Source organism: Choloepus didactylus, chromosome 15 (genome assembly GCF_015220235.1).
Source record: "Choloepus didactylus isolate mChoDid1 chromosome 15, mChoDid1.pri, whole genome shotgun sequence".
In the NCBI taxonomy this organism is placed as follows: domain Eukaryota; kingdom Metazoa; phylum Chordata; class Mammalia; order Pilosa; family Megalonychidae; genus Choloepus; species Choloepus didactylus.
In genome coordinates, this window is record NC_051321.1 from 41591475 (window position 1) to 41611372 (window position 19898).

Below are 19898 nucleotides of genomic sequence, written 5' to 3' on the forward strand. Positions count from 1 at the left end.
CCAGAAGGCTCTGTATATCTTTAAATAGATGATCAAGATCCTCAGCTGTATTTGTGCTGAAGAGAGCCCAAGTCACCATCACCTTCCACTCTGCTGGCCCAACAACATTTAAGGGGACAGTCAATGCATTTGGCCAACGTTCACGTGGATTTTTTTTTTAATATACATTTTTTATTGTAGAATTTAACATGTGAACATAACAGCGATAACTTAAAAAGTGCAATTTAACAAGTACTTAGAGAGCAAATTTCAAAGAATGTTATGGATTACAGTTCCACAATTTCAGTTATTTCCTTATTGTGAAATATAATACATATACAGAAAGGTGATAACTTTCAAAGTACAATTTAACAAGTAGTTATATAGGTAATTTCAAAGAATGTCTACATGGATTTTAAACACTCCATAATCTGCTGAAAATGATCATCATGGCTTTACAAACCCTAAGCCAAATCTGCACAGGTAAACCTGCAGCATGAATGGATGATCCTGTTTATTTCATTAGGTTTATAGCTCTTGAGAGAAGGGTCAAAGGGCCCAATAATTAACATGTAAGTCTGATCTGACCTAAGGAACTTAAGGAAAAGTACAAACAGCAAGAAGAAAGCAAAGACCTGAATTAAAACCTATGAACTTAAGGAAAAGTACAAATACTATGAGGGAGCATTACCAAGAAGGCATAGAACCATTTGAAGCAAACTACTTAGGTGTTCCCAACAATCGAAGCAATGCGTGTGTGTGGATTCTCAAAGTTACTTCAATCTTGGAATAATACTAAGTTTTTTTTCGGTTGTCCCTAAAAAGGTCAACCTTTAGATTTTAGCTAAGAGCAAAACACAGTAGGACCCAATAGTACATAATAATTTCACCTTCCTGACCTGAATCACCAGAAAGACAATCTGCTCTCTGAAGATGCAAGTCTAAAGACCAGAATCAGAAGATCCAGATTCTCTTGGCCTTACACTGACTGGTTCAGCTGTAAAATAAGGGGACTAGCTCTAATGTTCTATAATTCTGCGTTATTATGACGTTTTATAGGAGTGGTACCAAAAACCATGGTAGTAGTAAGAGCTGCTAAATTCTGTCCTACTCAGACAAATCCTAATACTCTATCTTCAACTCTGAGTAACAAGTAGGATGTTGTAAATGCAACATAGATACAAGAAGGCAAGAAGAATGGTGATATAGAAAACATATGTTAGACACAATGTATGACTGAAGGAAGTGAAAATAATTAGCTTAAAAAGAAGATAAAGGGAAACTGACAGTCCTTTAAAGAGATGGTATCCAAATAACGACCTATTCTTAACCTTGACTTTATAGGACACACTTGACCAATGGGTAAAAATTGCAGAGAAGCATTTAACTCAATAGAAGAAAAAAATTTAATAATTAGCTAGGTCTGAAAATATATAGACTTCCTCTGAAATAAACTGCCTCCCTTGTCACTGGATGTCTTAGAAAGTAAAAGGGCATTTCCCTTGGCTATTTTAAAGCAGTCAATAAACATCATAAAGGGCTTTATGGGCCACATGTAGTCACTGTCACATATTCTTGTTTCTGTTAATTTTTTTTTCAAACCTTAAAAATGTAAAACCATTCTTAGCTTATAGGTAATACAAAAACAGGTAGTTTGCTGACTCCTGTTCTGCAGGAGTGCTATCCAATAGAAACACAATTGGTCACATATGTAATTTAAATTTTTCTAGTAAAGTTAATTTTAATATATTTCATTTTATGTGTTATATCAAAAATATTTCAACATGTAATAAATATAGTATAAACAAAATTATTAATGAGATCTTTAATGTTTTCTTAAGTAAGATGTTGAAATCCAGGGTATATTTTACATGTACAGCAGATTTCAGTTCAAAATACTCACATTTTAAGTGCTCAGTAGCACTTATAGCTAGTGGTTATTGTACTGGACAAGGCAGTTCCAGAGAAACTTGTACATTTCACTGGGAAACAGAAGAGATGACCCTCTAACCAATTGGTAATTCTAATATTTCAAATCAATGAGGAAAATCAATGGGAAAAAGTGGACTAAATAAATGATACTGAGACAACTAGCAAGCTACCTGGAAAAAAATCAAACTGGATCCCTTTCTTGCATCTTACTCCATTATAAATTCTAGATAGAAGTAAGATTTAAATCTATAAAGGAAAATAATTAAAACATTAGAAGAAAACATGGGTATTATTTTCTTACTATCTTGTAGTGGGGAAAACCTTTTTAATCATATCACAAAAAAATAAACAATACAGGAAAAGATTGGTTAATTTAATTACATAAATCTATTTTAGTACTGCAAAAGTCACTAAACAGGGTTAGAAAGTAAATGACAAATAAGGGAAAATATTTTACATGTAGGTCAAAATGTTTTAAAAACCCTTAATATAGAAAGAAGGCTTTTTACAAGAAGACAAATACCAAAAATAAAAAAGGAAAAAGATATAAAGTTAGCAGGACAAGAAATTCAATTGGCCAGTCAAGAGCAAAAGTAATGGGGAAAAAAAAGTGTTACTTTAACCATCAGACTGGCAAATTTAAAAAGACCCCGTTTCCCCACACTGCCAACAAAATTTGAGTTTTGTAAATCAAGTATTATTGGTGGGAGCATAAATGTGTATGAATTTTCTCAGAAGTAGCCTGGAAATATGTATAAACATGGCTTCTCACTTCTAGAAATTCACGCTAAGAGGTAATAACAAAAGGGTAAAAAGATGAAGGCAGAAGAATGTTCACTGAAGCAATATTTATGAGGAAAAAAAACTGGAAGCAACTTAAAGGTCCATCAATAGGACTGGTTAAATAAACCAAGGTCATAAAGGACAGTGTAGGTTTTTTACAGAAAGATAATGACATTGTTGGGGGTGGTAGTACAGGCTATAAAACAGTAGGTATGGAATGATCCCATTTATGAAAAATTTACAATTTATATAAATGCATATATTCATAAAGAGATATAAGAAGGGTATTTTATAAAATGTATCATTATTATTTCTGGCAGAGGTAGATTTGGAATTATTTGTATTTTTTTCTGGGATATGACCATGAGTTTATCTTTATTTTTAATTTTTTACAATGATGATCTGGTGCCCTTTATCCCAGAATCATTTTTATAATCTTCTCAGCATGATTTTTCTCTTTTATGATTAATAAACTTAAGTTTTTAACTTTAAAAACTCCCAGAGAGAATTAACAGAAGAATGTTAAAAGCAAAAAAAATAGCGCTCTATTTAGTGAGTAGCCTATTTTCTATGCGTTATGAAGAGGATAGGGAGAAGCAATGAGTGACAGAGAAACCAATAAAATTAGACATAAAAGGAAGCCATTTAGCTTTCCTGGATTAAGCTATAATTTGATTCCAGTTCAAGCCACAGGAAGGACAAGTATTTTAACTCCACCTCCTTACTGTGAGTAATGTTATATAATAATCCATATCAAAAAATAATTCTTTAAAGATGAAAAGCATCCTTGAAACACATCTATAGCACACAACAGAAGAAAAGAACTTCCTCTTTAACACAAAACACTCCTCTATATAAATCTAGGAATGTACGCCCAGTGCATAACACCTGGAAACTTACTAGATTCAATAGAAATAAGAAATACAGGCAGGCAAAGCAATATATTTGCATTCCCTCAAAAACTATCAAAAATGTCTCCCAAAAATAAGGGAGGAAAGGTCATTTGAAGAGTCTTTTGCTAATCTGCCCTCCATCCCCAAACAGGCTAAAGTAGCATAAGATACAATTTCATAAATGCCATTTTTCAGGCTTTCCAAGTATGGGGTTTATAAAATCTATAAAAGGGCTAAGGGATACAAATAAATTTGAGGCTTAAACATCTTTTCCTATCACTGACATTTCTCAAAATCCTAGATTTCATCTCAAATAATGAAAATCTAGTAGAAGATTCATCTACAACGTGCAGGATCTCACTGTAAATAATCAGAAACAGTGTGCTCCTGGGGGAAGAGTCTCGAGGTGTGAAACAGCAATACACAAAAGGATGATCAAGGCCAAAATATTTTTCTAATTGCGGGGAGGAAAAAAACCAGGAGTTAAAAGGCTGCTAGCTATCCAACAGGCTGGCAGTGGAGACATTTTAAGTGCATTACCTTTAGGAGGAAAATACGACTTGCTTTCAGCTTTGTGAGGCCAGTCCACCACGAGAGGTCCAAACCTGCGAAAGCTGGCAGTGATCTCATCTACAAAACAAAAAAGACATATTAGCAACAGAGAAAAAAAATCTTTTTATTTAAAAATAATTGTTTCCATGGCTGTTTTCTAAAGCATTTTTACAGAAGTAAAACCTACTAAGTGAAATAACCATTGCTTGGGGTACATTTGGTTCTTCACTTATAATCGTGTAAAGTGCGTCTCTAACTATAATCCATTTCTCTTCACTGCCAATAATTTTGACATACAGAATATGGAAGAAAAAAATGTGATGTGAGCTAAGGTGATCTCTAGATCCAGTAAAAATATTCTAAAAATAGGAATGTTCTGTTTTTGGAAAAAAAGCAAAGGTACACAAAATATTTAAAATATGCTTTCACTTACGTGGAATCTAATATTATTTCAGAAATAGATATACTTCTTTTGGTGAGAAGTAGGGATAATAAGTAGATAATTCTATTTGGTGATTAAGAAAAATTTTAACTAGTCTTCATCCTATAAAGACAAGAGGGGAATTATGCTTTTTATCAATAGATATTTATATTAAAACGTAAGATGGTATGGTGTGATAGACCATGAATAAAAGCTCTGAAGACAGACTGATTCTGAGTTCCAACTGCACCATTAGCTATATAACCCTGGACAAATTATTTCTCTCTGAGTCTCATGAAGATGGTAAAATATGCTTTATAGGATAGCTGGGAGAATTAAATGAGATAATGTAACGTGACATGTTTAGTACAATAACAGGTTTATAGTGAGAGTTTTATATCAGCCTTCATTATTATTTTAAAAATTTACCCCAACATTAATAATTAAGAAATGGAAAGCTGTTGGGAGACTGCTATGTTGCCACATACGTACAACAGACCTGAAAGTCCCAGTCTATTACTTCTTTATCTATTAAATATCTCACCTCCTGCACATTAAGATACGTATGCCCTAAAGTTGCCTTGGAGAGGAGAGGCAGGATCGGATCACACAAAGAACAAACCTGGCCTTCATAAAGTCAGTAATGAATGCATAGTACCTTCATCAATATCAGGAGGAAGGCCTCCAACAAACACCTTTCTGGAGTAGCGTTCCACCCGTTCCCCATTTTGACAGCGAGTGGGAGAACTTAAGCCAGATGACAAAGACTGATCGCCGTGACTGTCATCCAGGAAGGCATCTTCAAAGGGAAAGAGAGAAGACCGACCTGAAACAAATGTGGGAAGTTTTACAGTTAAGATTATTTTCCTGGACAACAAATGCTGTAATAGGAGTCCAAAGTGCAGGGTAAGGCATACAATAAATGTGTCATGAGCTGTGACTGTTCTAGTAGAACAAGCAACTGCAGATTACTGGGCCTAGACATGCTTATATTACTGTTTTTGTGTAAAGGTATATATAACTCAGAGATGACTGGCTCTGTATCTAAGGAAAAAGCTAACAGACCACTACATTTTACTCATACAGTCCCTAACACTGCTGTTCAGAATATAGAGCTTTATGTTTCCTCCTTTCCCCAGTAGTTTCTGAAAATAAGTGAAAAGTAATCTCTATTCACAGATTTTTATCTGTTTTTTATGGTCATCTCAGAGGTCCAGTTCTGAAGACTGGCTCTCATAGCTGAGGGATTTTGATCTGAAAACAGGGGCAGATAACTTCCCTTCTGAAAGCAGGACTAAAGATGATCAAGTTTTCCCTGCCATTTCAAGCTTGATTTGGAACTAAACATCTGCAATAATAAAGGGAAGGGGGAGTAAATGTAAACATACAAATTAAAATGGGGGGATATAGATGTAAATATGGTTATAACATCTGTATCCTACTAGTCTTGGCCATATTTTATATCATTCAAGAGGAGAAATATTTATGAAAAAATTATAGAATTTTTTCATTGTGAATTGATAGTTGAATAAAGTATTGTAGAACAAAGGCACCTACCTACCTACTCCAACATGACTATAAGAAAGATTAATGTCAGTTAAGAGTTTGTTAATAAATCTAACACACAATAATTCTATCTGGTATTACAAAACAAAATCTAAATTTAAAAACAAATATATTTCCTGTTTGATTTAATGAGTTCCAGCTAATTTAGTTCCATTAGGTTCCACTCCAAAAAAGAACCATTTTGAAAAAAAATTCCCGTCTAAAATAAATTCATAAACACTTTGAAAAAAGAAAAGTGTCTTTCTCATTTAGACACTTTATATTTCCTGAAACCTAGGTTCTGTGTCACAACAGCCAACTCTCTAAAACAGAATATAAATAGCCTTAGAAAAATACCGAACATTTATTTCTTTTACAAAAAAGTTGTTAATATAACTCTATTTATTTTATGAACAACCCAGTGGTTTAAGAAAGGTACTGTTCTGATGTTTGGAATTAATAAATAAACGCACCAAATAATTTTTTTGTTCAGCACTTCCAAGCCTAGCTATAAAGAACCAAAACAGAATTTATCATCTTAGGCTGCCCATATTTTTTAGTTTGGCATGAATAATCAATAGACAATAAATTTTCTCCTCTTGATATCTGTTTTGAACACTGACGGTAAAAGATCTGCAGCAGCTATAGGAAAAATGAGCTCTCCAAACCCATTCAGCTTCCCAAACACACTAAGTCACCAGTTTTGCTTTTCATGTGATCCACACTCAGTGAATTACGTGCCTACTCTATGTCAGGCATATGCCCAAATCAGCATTTCTTACAGAATGTTCCTATCCCCACCTTTTACCCCCAACACTAGCAAAATGATATGTTCAGGAAACAAAAGGGAGGGGAACCTATATAATTTAGAGAAATACTGCATATATCTCATGTCCTTTCCAGAGATTTACAATCTATATTAGAATATAAAAGGCTCTGAAATGTTAACTTAGGCCAGTATAACTCAGACTTAAGATTAAAGAACCCTTTAACACACATAATTCCATAGAAAACACTTGAGGAGATATTTATCCAGATTCTAGGAACACCAAACAAATAAGACACTTCCCTGCCAGAGAAATATAGACTGAGGGGATAGCTGAGTATATAAATAATTATAAAATAGAGATAAGTACTAAGAGATGACTTTACCAAATGACAGAAGAGCACAATTTACTGTCCCCTCCTGGAGATGGCGGGTTGAGGGGAGACCATTAGTGTGACTTCACAGGAGGGTAATTTTGTGAAGACTCTTGAGTGGGAGTTACCGAGGTAAATTATGAACAAGAATCCACAAAGAAAATGCATTCAAAACAACCCATGATCTTTCCCTTCAAACCTGTTCCTCCTCCAGCATTCGCTGTCATCTTAGTAAAAACAACTATCATCCACACCCTGATTCAATCCAACAATCTAGGGAGTCATCCTTGACATCACCCTCTCTTTCATATTCCACGTCTAACCCATTTGTCACTGAATCCTGTCAATTCAAGTTCCAAAATAATTCTTCAGTTCATCTCCAGTGCCAACACCCTGGTCCAATCTACCATCAACTCATCTGGACTAACTGTCTAATGAGCCTTCACAACAGCCTGTTTAGTCTACCAAGTCTACCCCTACAATACTTGCTCCATAAGGCAGCCAAAGTCACCATTTTCAAACATTAATCTGATCATGTAATCCCTCACCCCATCCTTAAAACCCTTCAACAACTACCCATTGTATTTTGGAAAAAGTACAAAAACATCATTGTGAACTGTAAGGCCTCTGTCTATCTCTCCTACATCATAGTTGCCCCTCTCTTCTAGCTCACTAACCTCCAATCACACAGAGCTCCTTTGTGTTATCTCATTAGTCCTCCTTGCCTCAGGCTCTAAAGATAAGGTGTTCTCTCTACCAGAAACAAACACCACCTTCCCAACTCCCCAATTTCCTAATTAATTCCTACTAATAATTCAGATCTCAGCTGAAAAGTCTTTTCCTCAGGAGGAACTTTCTTGATTTTTATTTTTTTTAAATTAGAGGACGTGTAAGTTTACAGAAAAATCATGCAGAAAACAGAGTTCCCATATATCACCCTATTATTTACACCTTGCATCAGTGTGGTAAATTTGTTACAATTCATGAAAGAACATTTTTATAAGTGTACTTTAGGTTAGGCCCCTCTTCTACTTACTCACAGCATCCTCTACTACTCTTTTTAACATGCTTCCCAATTACCACTAATCATTTGTACAGGTTTTTATTTGGTATCTCTCCCCCCAACCCCATTGAATTGTAAGCTCCATTAGGACAGGTACCAATTTAATCTTGTTCACCATTGTAGCTTCCTGCCCTAATAAGGACACATAAAAGGCACTCAAATGTTAAACATGAGGCAGCATTCAGGGAAGGAAAACAGTATATGCAAAAGATATGCCTCTGCTGTAACCAACACACAGGTGTGAGAATGGCAAGAGATAGGACTATGTCCTAAAAAATTGAGACCTTTTCTGTTGCTTTTATTTGATCCAACATTATTTTCTATACTCTATTACAAAAGAAATAGAAAATTTATCCCATTTTCAAAATTTAATATTTGATTCTAATACTGAATATGCTTTTTTTGAACTACACTGACTCCCTGACAACTCTGATACTCCCATCTAATCCATCTTCCATCCTATCAGAGTGACTTCTCTAAGACATCTTTGACCATGTTATTCCTGTACCCAAAATCCTACAATAGCTTCCATTCCCTACACCAGCAATTTACATCCAGGGAGAGGGGTAATGGGGCAAGAGTCTGAAGGCATCAGCAACCATACAGATGAGAGATAAAGTCTTGAACCAAAGAAATGAAGAAGGAGAAGAAGCAGATGTTTAAGACATTCTGTAACAAAGAAAACTTTCTTTCTGCCTGTGCAACAAAACCACAGCTTCCCCCAGAGTATTTTGGCCAAGAAAACAAAAGCAAGATTTGTAAAAATTTGGACAGGTTTATAAATTGAACTTTCTAAAGTAAAAACCTTGGAGTAGTATAGACTTTAACAATAAAGGAAATGAAATTACTAAGAATTAACACATAAATGATGTTTCTCTCCCTATGGGTAAGAACTAAGAATAGAAATCTCAGAGTCCAATCACCAAACTACTTAATCTGAATTGTTGGAGGTCAGGCTTGAAAATCTGCACTGTTCATAAATTTCCCCAGTGATTCCTATGCTCAAGTTTAAGAACAACGGAAACGGAGATATATGCCTGTAGCAGGCAACCACTGAAAGAGATATTGTGTGAATTGTATGGAAACATCCAAGTTCAATCAAGCTAAGGAAAGTATAGCCTCAGGCCTGGAATATAAAATCTATAATCTAATCAACCTTACTATAACAGGACTGCTTTAAGTATTAATGGAATAAAAAGTTATTCTACAGCAGGAATTTAAAAGAACTTTAGAATAAGCCTTTGTAGTGGTTGGTCTGTACCCACCACGGACCAACAGGACATAGGAAGACTGTCAGTAATGGATGGGATTACTCCTCTGTAGGATAGAATGGGTCATCTGATGCTGGCAATCTATTTCCTTATGCTCTAATTATAGGCTCTTGAAGGACTGTTCTGATAATGAATTATCACTGGCACTTTGCTATTGTGAAGGAGTGACTCTGAACTGATAGACAATGAGCCATTGAAGTCTTATTTCAATATTCATCCTCCCTATTATAAAACATTGGTGTTCTGATTTGTCCAGTGGCCCCTGCAAGTTGGTATTCATGCATACATTTGGTTGGCATAAATCCATCCCCAAGACAAATCACCCCTGGGAAGACTGGGAACATTTTAGTTCCTGGATATGTGATACCAAAACTGAAAATTTGAGACACTGCACCCAAACTATGCCCCATGAAAGGCCCTGCTTCACTAACTAGCATCTCTGACACTTCTTTTCTTTAAAAGAAACATTCCCCAAGAACAAAATGTTTTAACAAGCAACATTATTTAGCAAAAATTACATTCTTACATGCAGAGAACATATATCTCCTTTAGAACCTCATATTTCCACATAAAATATTCACATTCAATATTTCAACAGCAGTAGAAATGCTTTTCAACCACTGTAACTTGGCCATTTTACTTTCTTTTCCTCCAATGGCTTTGTTCCCTGATATCTATTTTTGATTAATAACTAAAATGTAGTTATTTGGTCCAGTAAATAGACAAATCTCTAAATGTGGAGATGATTTAAAGCTAAAGGAGGCTTGTAAGAAAAGTGCCAAGTACGAAACCTGCAAAGTGCTAGGCAAAGCAAAGAAGGCTTATCCAATACGACTCCTTCTCAAGAGGCAACCTTTCCTGCAGCACATGATAGAAAAAAGAGCACTGGTCATGCTGGGCTGCTAAAGCTCCTTTGCCTTTCCCTCTGAACTCCCCCAGCTTCTGCATCACTCCAACATCTCCAGCTGACTTCTAGCCCAGTACTTCCATTCCAAGACTGATCCTTTTCATCTTAGTCTTGAAAGTAGTTCAGATATTAGTCACTTTGGAGGTTTAATAAAAATGGATTATGAGCCATGGCTTTCACAGGAAAAAAAAAAAACTTCCCTAGAAATCAGGAAAGTCAGTTTCTAGCCTAGGCTCATCTGTAAACTTGAACACATATTTCCCTTATTTGAATCTCACTTGCATAATTAGAGTTGAACTAAATTGATATGGGTAAAGCGGAATCTCTTTCATTACAGAGAAATCTTGCTTAAAATACCAACATACAAAGAGATAACAGTATGCAACACCATCCTGTTGATTCTACCCTCCAGAATATATTTTTCATTCGTTCACTTCTCTTCAATTCCACTATCTTCACTCTATCCTAAATTGCCATATCTTGCCTGTGCTACTGACCTCTCTCCTAACTGTGCAACCCACTTCTCTTCTCACCCCACTCCAAACAGCAGCCAAAGTGCTCTTTTAAGAACATAAATCTGATCACTTGATCCTGCTTTAAAACCTTCAAAAATTTCCTCTTGTGCATGGACCAAATTCAAAATCCTTCCCAGAAGCTAAAGCCCAGCAAGATCAGATTCCCTTGCCTTCTCCAACTTTATCTAAAGACACTCTTCCCCTCTCACCCACTGAGGTTCAGCAATTTTGGACTATATTTACTTCCTCAAACACACCAAGCCCTCTCTTGCCTCAAATCTTTGTTATTGTTGTTGTTTTTAAATAACATCTTTTTTTTTGAGATATAATCCACATACCATACAATTCACCCCTTTAACCCATTACCAATCATTCTCATTTTCCCCCAACCCCTCTAGCCCTTGACAATCTACTTTCCATCTCTATAGATTTGCCTATTCTGGACATTTAATATAAATGGAATCATACAACATATAATCTTTTGTGATCGGCTTCCTTCAATCAGCATGTTTTCAAGGTTTTTTCTACATTGTAGCAATTATCAGTATTTTACATCAACCCTTTTACACATGCAGTTCCTTCTACCTCATAGCTAGCTGCCTTATGAGGTCTAGGATTTCCTTTAAAATATTATAGTGGAAAAAAGGAAGAAAATATAAAAAACAAGATTAGCAAAAATGTTGATAATCATTGAAGCTGAGTGATGGCTATATAGGGTTCATTAAATTACTCTATTTTTGCATATGTTTGAAATTTTCCATAATAAAAAAACTGTTTTAAAGATAGTTGTCTATCTTTTGAGTTTTGGTTTAAATATCACCTCTTCAACTTTTGAGTAAAAATTATGGTTCTTGTATTTATCGTGTCTGTTTCCTACAAGAGTGAGCACTTGAGTAGGGACTGAGATCACTCTAGAGTCTAGCACAGCATCTGGCCCACAGTAGGCAGGCAAACACTTAATGAATGAAATTAGAATAGAAGGCTCAGAAATAGCACACACACCCCCTTTCAATTTTTTTAGACCCCTACTAGATTAACTTCTTAGAAAAGTGAAAAACTAGTGATCTTATTCCCCTACCTACATCCTGTGCTCAAAATTTTCCTATCACTACGAGCAGTAACATTTTCAGATATTATAACCGAGAACACTCAGGAAATTCTTCAACTTACGTCCATGTTTCACTCCAGAACCACCCATCCCATTAAACAAGCAAGCTACATAACTGGGTTTGAATTAGCAGGGTGGCATGTTTGTGTCATGATTTCACTGGGATGGCGGATCTCTCCTTTGAGTAGGCTTTTAGCTGAAAGATCAAACCTGAATTCAGCACACAAGTTTGTTTCCTTCAATTTTAGAACCTTTGTTATCAATTAAATCAACCATTAATGCCAACAGATTTTTATGGATTAAATATACGCAGAAATATGTTTTACAACAGTAACTCCAAGCATTCTCTGCCCTGTTCAGTTACATTGTTTAAATGCTGCTCCTTAACTACGAAATTCCGCTCTTCAGGAAATTCTGTTAAACATCAAGAGTATTGGCACAGCCAACATACTTATTCAAGGACAAAAGTCTCCCAGAGATCATGAAAACTTATGTGAAATGGAAATCACAACATATATACATATTTTTTTTACAATATACCTTTTAATCAGGTGTGCTGCTAATGTATAGGCAAAAGTCTTAAATGACACTACCCATTTGGTAGTTCCTAACAGGGTTTGCAGCTGTGTAAGAGAACACATATTAAAGCTTGTTAAAGGCAGAACACTCCTGAAAGAAAATATTAAGATTCTTTGGTGTGATTTTTTTTTTTTTTTTTTTTAGTTGACAAATGTTTATCGAGCAAAGCCCAGTTCCATGCTATGTGAATAAGCAAGACAGCTTCTGTTGTCTGGGAGCTTATGGACTACAGGGGGTGGCAGATGATAAACACACAAATAATAACAATAAACACATTGTGCTTACTGGGCCAGGCACCTTTCTAAGTGTCTATACATTCTTTTTTTTTTTTTTTTTTTTTATTTTGAAATAAATTCAAACTTACAGGAACAGTTGCAAAAACAATACAAAACCCATGCACAGAACTCCAGCATACCCTGACCCCCCTCCCCTGATACCCCGATCCACCAACTTTAACATCCTGTCACACCACCATTTCTTTCTTTCCCTCTCTCCCTCCCTCCCTTTTTTTTAATCTTCATTTTATTGAGATATATTCACATACCATGCAGTCATACAAAACAAATCGTACATTCAATTGTTCACAGTACCATTACATAGTTGTACATTCATCACCCAAATCAATCCCTGACACCTTCATTAGCACACACACACAAATAACAAGAATAATAATTAAAGTGAAAAAGAGCAATTAAAGTAAAAAAGAACACTGGGTGCCTTTGTTTGTTTGTTTCCTTCCCCTATATTTCTACTCATCCATCCATAAACTAGACAAAGGGGAGTGTGGTCCTTATGGCTTTCCCAATCCCATTGTCACCCCTCATAAGCTACATTTTTATACAATTGTCTTCGAGATTCATGGGTTCTGGGTTGTAGTTTCATAGTTTCAGGTATCCACCAGCTACCCCAATGCTTTAGAACCTAAAGAGGGTTGTCTAAATTGTGCGTAAGAGTGTCCACCAGAGTGACCTCTCGGCTCCTTTTGGAATCTGTCTGCCACTGAAGCTTATTTCATTTCCTTTCACATCCCCCTTTTGGTCAAGAAGATGTTCTCCGTCCCACGATGCCAGCTCTACATTCCTCCCCAGGAGTCATATTCCACGTTGCCAGGGAGATTCACTCCCCTGGGTGTCTGATCCCATGTAGTGGGGAGAGCAGTGATTTCACCTTTCAAGTTGGTTTAGCTAGAGAGAGAGGGCCACATCTGAGCAACAAAGAGGCGCTCAGGAGGAGGCTCCTAGGCACTATTATAGGGAGGCCTAGCTTCTCCTTTGCAGCAACAGTCTTCCCAAGGGTAAATCCTGTGGTAGAGGGCTCAACCCATCAAACCACCAGTCCCCTATGTCTGTGATCATGTTAGCATTTTGGTGTGATTTTGATTCTATAAGGGAAACCAACATCTGTCTACTAGAACACACCTCTAAAATAAAAATGGTTATCAATAGGAAATATAACTGGATATATAAATAATTACTTTTATATAATCAACATTTTTATTTTCAAATCTAATTGTTTCACATCTAATTCTCCTCCTTCCCTAATACTACTGCTTCAACTATATTACTGGAAACACTTGGTTTGCCAAATAGCCTACCTCCAACACTTGTTCCCCTATCCAAGCCTTCCGCTGATGCCTAAGTTCTCTCCTGCTTTCATTACTTATATCATAAACCTATCTTTCTAAAGCCTGACTTGTCTCTGTCCATTCATCAGGACAGCACAGACCATCCCATTGCCAAATTCTCCTCTCCAGCTGCCCCCCATTGCACATGTCCAGTGACATAGGCTCCAAGCATCTGGTCATGCTAACCTCACCCCTAAGCTTTCTTCTGAGTTGCACTACATACCTGGAATGCCTTGCTTCCCAATCCTCTTTCATCATTCAAATAGTTCCTGAAATTCTACCTTTTCCAGGAGCTTTTCTAAGTTTATCAAGAAAGATAAAAGATTCTACTGACCTAACTCTTGCTGATGGATCTCAAAACTGTCACAGATATTCCCTTTGCTCTCTAGTCCTAACATACATACATATGTAATGCAGAGGAGCTATAGCTAAAGTTCTATTTTTAATCATATTTATATCAGTAAGTTCACTTTTTATGTATTTTTTGGCAAGTCTAAATTTTAATTGGAAGAATTTAATCCCTGGTCACACGGATAAATGAGCATGAAGAAATCTGCCAGTTCATCAAATTTATACTATGCCAAGTTGGCCCAGAGGGATTGAAAGTGGTGGATCTGAAGTCTGCCTGCCCCATCCCACATGCTAATGTCCCTACATTTAAAGAAGATTATTCTTTCCTCTTTTTCAACTTTGGGAATAGAAAACTAAATAAAAACATGGAATAAAAACTTCCTGCCTATTCTCTCAATACACAATGCCAACATTCAGTCTTTTAGCTCTCTCTCACACAAATGCATATGCTTTTGTCATTCTCCTCTTCACCTAAAACCAGCAAACTGCAGACTTAAAGAGAGAAGGGACCAAGTCATTCTAGGCAGCATTTAGCTTAGCATGTGATTCAAAGATGATCATCGCTTTTGAAAATGATAAAGTCAAACCCTACAAAAAAATAAATATGGAGAAGGCAACATGAAAGAAAAAAGTAATTGTTTTTTCAGGGGTTCAGAAACTACAGATGATATCACATAATGCCAAACTCTGGTCTGCAGTAGACGTGGGGCATTATTTTAAAACAATCCTCTCAATAATTTATTAAGTGTTAACTACATGTAGGGTACGATGTTTAGCACAAGAGACAACTACCCTCAAAAGAACTTATCTCCAGTTGAAGAATCAGGACACACAGGAAAGACAGAAAGAGTGCAAGGTAGCAGAAGCAGAGGAAAATAATGCCTGGCAAGATCACTGGGCAAGAAGACTTCTTGGAAGGGGTAAGGCTTTAACTACTAAAATAAGGATAGGCTTTAGATAAGTCGATTAGAGGAGGAAGAGTGGACAGTACTTGCAGTGGCCACATAAAGGGAGAGCAGAGGGACTGGTCAGGGCAAGCTGAGATAGGAAAACAGAAGGTATGGTAAGAGGCAGATGAGGCTGGTGAAACAGAGAGGCCAAATCACAGGGACCCTGAATGTAGAATGAGGGTGACACAGACAAAGTGATGTTTCAGAAAGATGAAGCAGTAGAAATGGAAACGGAAGGAAGAGGCCTGAGAAACTAGAGGGGAAATACTGACAAGATCTGGTGACTGACTAGTACGTAGGAAGAAGAGACGCCAGTCCTTCTTCTCTACCCTAAGATTGCATCTATTTTTCATTTAAAATGGCCCAGTCCTATTCCTTCTTGACAGTGACCATTTTCTAGTAACATGAGAAAAAAAAAGTGTGGTATAAAAGGTTTCTAAAAATATTATTTTCTATATTTTAATTTTTTTAACTTAAAAATAAGAAACGTAAATTTTTTATGGTATTTTCATGGTGAAAAAAGAAAAAACTACACAGATTTTTTTTCTCAGCAGGATGAAAAGCAAAACTGACTATATGATTCTACCAGAAAAAAACATTTCAATAACTCAAATATACATTAGGTTCTACCAGTACTCACTCATTCAACAAATATTTACTGAGAATTAATAATAAAATACTATGAATTTAATATCATCATTTTTTCTTTAGGATTCAAATATAAAGTCAGAGACAGCCTGACAAATGGTAAACATTACCAAATAAGCAGCCAAAAGGCATTGATTCCAGTCTTGACTCTGCCTTTAACTTGAAGTCACACAGCAAGTAATTTACTTAATCTCTCTTACCCTCAGCAAACAGATACCATAGCAACTTACATTTATATAATGCTTTTGGTTTACATGGATAAGTTTTCCTCTGCCATTTTTTTTTTTTTTTTTTTACCAAAACTTCACTGCAACTCTGCAGTTGGATAAGATTGGTTTTATTACCTCATAATTTATAGCTGAAGACAGGAGACCTAATAAATAAAGAAATGATAACAATCTGGGTAATGCTAAATCCCATACTCTTGCCACTACGTTAGGCTTACCCCACCTACTTCATAAAATTATTAGAACAAATTACAGATATGAAAATGCTTTAGAAAAGTTAAAAGCATTATATAAATGAAAGTTACATTATTTTGTTTGGGTGTGACCAGCAGAGAACCCAGGTTGTACGGAGTCTGAAGCCTACATATTTTGGGGTTCTTATTTAAGACAAGAATACAAAACTTAGCTAAAGACCTTGGAAGGGGCCCATGAAGCAAGAGCCACTGAAACTTAAGATTCATTTAGCTTCAGGGTAAATCCACCTCCAGACTGAAGAAAAAAAATTCACCAGCCAACCTAGTAAGACCAAGAATTGCCCTCCCAAACCTAACTATGCCTTCTAAGTAGTATGAAAAGAACACAGTGGATACAGGGCAGAAAAATATGTATGCTTGGCCTTTTATTTCCTGAAATTCATTCACAATAAGCCACATAAAAATTTTCAGATAGAAATAGTCTTTGCCATAATTTTATTAGGATTAAAAGAACAAATTACCATCTAACAACAAAAAGTAATTATGTGGAAAGTGATAAGAGAATTACTTCTTTAAAATAAATTAGCTAGAGCACCACCATACAATAATTATTGTTTTTCGCACACACACGCGTATAAACACGCATGCACTCATATTTATTCACAATTTGGCAAGCAAAGATCTCATTTAAAAAATTTTACCTCGTCTCCGCCCATAGCTCCTGGCTGCATGTAAACACAGAAGAAAACCATGGATACATGTATCAAAATGGTGAATTTAAAAATAAAAAAATATTCATACAAACCTTTTCTAAGTATTCTCAGAATTAATTAATGTGGAGATACTGTTCAAGTTGACGGCAGATATACTATATTAAAAAAAAAACCCTCATGAAGTACAAGTTAAATCACAATCAAAGAGAAATTCAACTGGATGTGGTAGCCACTGGAACAGATATAATGGGTACCTACATTTCAAGAGTATTTACAAGGATTTATATTGGGGCTCAGTATCTATATCAGACACAGGTAGAGTTCCTTTAAAAATTTTTCCTGATGTACAAATTTTCATCATACTTTATATTACCATCAGACATCACTTTTAGAAGAAAAAAAACTTTCATTCTAAATAATCAAAAACTGGAGCATGTGGTGGTCATTCTGAGTTTCTTAACATACACATATACACACTTCATAAATAGAGTCCCCTGAGAGATGCGTGGAAATTTCACATACAACTAGCTCTTGCTTTATGGAATGTGCATCTGTAAACGTTTCAGTAAAATTTCTTTTTGTCTCCATTTACTTTCTCCATAACATCACAGATGGGGGAAAAATCTTTTTCATCTAGAAAGTAAACTGAAAAGGGAGAAAAGGATTAAGATATGAGGTCCATCCTAAGCCATGCTGAACAATACAGGGCTTTGAAGTTTTCTCCACCTTCAAAGCTCAAGACTTACAGAATGCATTGCTACAATGTTTAATAGAACTAGACTATGGTATCAGATATTGGTTGGAGATTCTGTAATCTAAAATGATTTTCAGAGTGGACACAGTTTCTCAAATTTGCAAATTCAGGTTTTACAAAAATAAACGAGAACTTTAATTCATTTTTTAAAGGGTGAAATGCCATAAAGTTAACTTATACTGAAAACGAAGGATAATTTAGGGTTGCATTTGCAGTATTAGATAGTATTAAAGAAAACTATTTCTTATCTAGGAAAAGAATTGACTTTTCAACTAGATAACTGAACTACCACATAGCTAATCTCATCTACTACTTTCTGTTTTTCATCAGACATCATACTCACCCTCACCTCCACACTTTTAATCGCTTCACTTTCCTACATTTCCAATATTAAAAATGAGTATCCAGTTCAAGAAAGCCCTATGTTTTCCGACTCCTCCCATCACTAGAGCCCTCAATGAAAAACAAAATCTTCTAAAATTACATAGCAATTACTAGTTACATCATTTATAAAGGGGACATATTCCCCTCTCCCCCCAAAATTTAAGGGACTTTTACACTTTTCACTATTTGGAACCTAGAACTCATCTTCCCCTAATAAACAGCTGTTCATTTCCTAGCTCGGCCCTCAAAAATTTTGCTTCGTTCATAACAACATGGATGAATCAATAGTAAAAGACAACATGTAAAAGGAGATGAAATATGTTTTGACATCCTACCATTTCTCTTCCCCCCAGTTTTGCCTCTTCCCTTCCTTCCCCAATGTCATGTTGCCCAACACCCCCACTGCAAAACCTCTATTTAGAGAGAAAATAAAACACTCTGCATTTCAAAATTACTCATTTCTCTCCCAAACAACAATTCCTGTTCTTTCATTATATCTGATTTCTGGCCAGATACTCAGTGAAAAATAATCTGATTGCAATATTAAAGTACAAATGACTCATTGGAACTTAACAGTCTAAGATGATAAATGACAATGCTGCTCACTCAAGTCTTCAACTGCCAAACATTCAGGTAATACAGAACATAAAGTGAATAGATTACACAGGTTGGGGGTTGGGTAGACATCCTGAATTGGGGAAAGGAGAGGGAAAGAATTGCAAAAGACCTACTTGGGAGTTTTAACGAAAACTTTATTAAATAGGTCATGATTATTATAGATTCTTCTCTTTCTCCATTTCTGAGAACAGACAGTAAATTGGCTCATATCAGCCTGAAGACTGACACCACGGAGGCAGGATGGCACACTGAAGAGGCAGCCATTTTAAAGTATTGTTACAAGATGCTTCAATTTGTTCTCCTTACTCATTGTGGAATTTAATCATGTGCTACCTTAGTCCTGTTTTCAGGATTTTATCTATGATCCCTCTGGTGATTATTATTATGGTAGCTACACTTGATGAGTGCTTACCATGCACCAGGCACAGTTCCAAATGTTTTACACATATTAATATTATTTAATACACCTGTGGTGGATTGAATTATGTACCCCAGTTTGGACATGTTCTTGGTCTTGGTCTGCATGATGGTGGGTATGGACCCATTGTAAACATCTCTTCAAGATGTTATTTCAGTCAAGGTGTGGCCCCAGTGAATCAAATTGAACTTTAATCTGGGTTACTAGAGTCCTTTATGGGCAGAATGAAAGTCAGATGAAGAGAGAAGCCAGAAAAAGCTGCCATGTCCACTGCTATATGACAGAAAGCCAAGAACCAAAGATTAGCAGTAGCCAGTCTCACAATGCCA

The 19898-nt window shown here is 35.8% G+C and overlaps 1 protein-coding gene across 8 annotated transcripts in view; it reads right to left on the reverse strand.

Moving 5' to 3' along the window:
• CPEB3 (cytoplasmic polyadenylation element binding protein 3) overlaps positions 1–19898 on the reverse strand; it is a 219073-nt gene that overhangs the window by 95066 nt on the left and 104109 nt on the right. For 6 of the 8 annotated variants that reach the window (XM_037805175.1, XM_037805173.1, XM_037805177.1 and 3 more), the window contains exons 5-7: positions 17384–17407; positions 5219–5386; positions 4128–4217 (exon numbers count right to left, since the gene is read on the reverse strand). In XM_037805175.1, coding sequence (XP_037661103.1) covers positions 4128–4217; positions 5219–5386; positions 17384–17407 — 282 coding nt within the window. The remainder of the gene's footprint in view (positions 1–4127; positions 4218–5218; positions 5387–17383; positions 17408–19898) is intronic. The other 2 variants (XM_037805178.1, XM_037805176.1) reach the window with 1 other exon arrangement.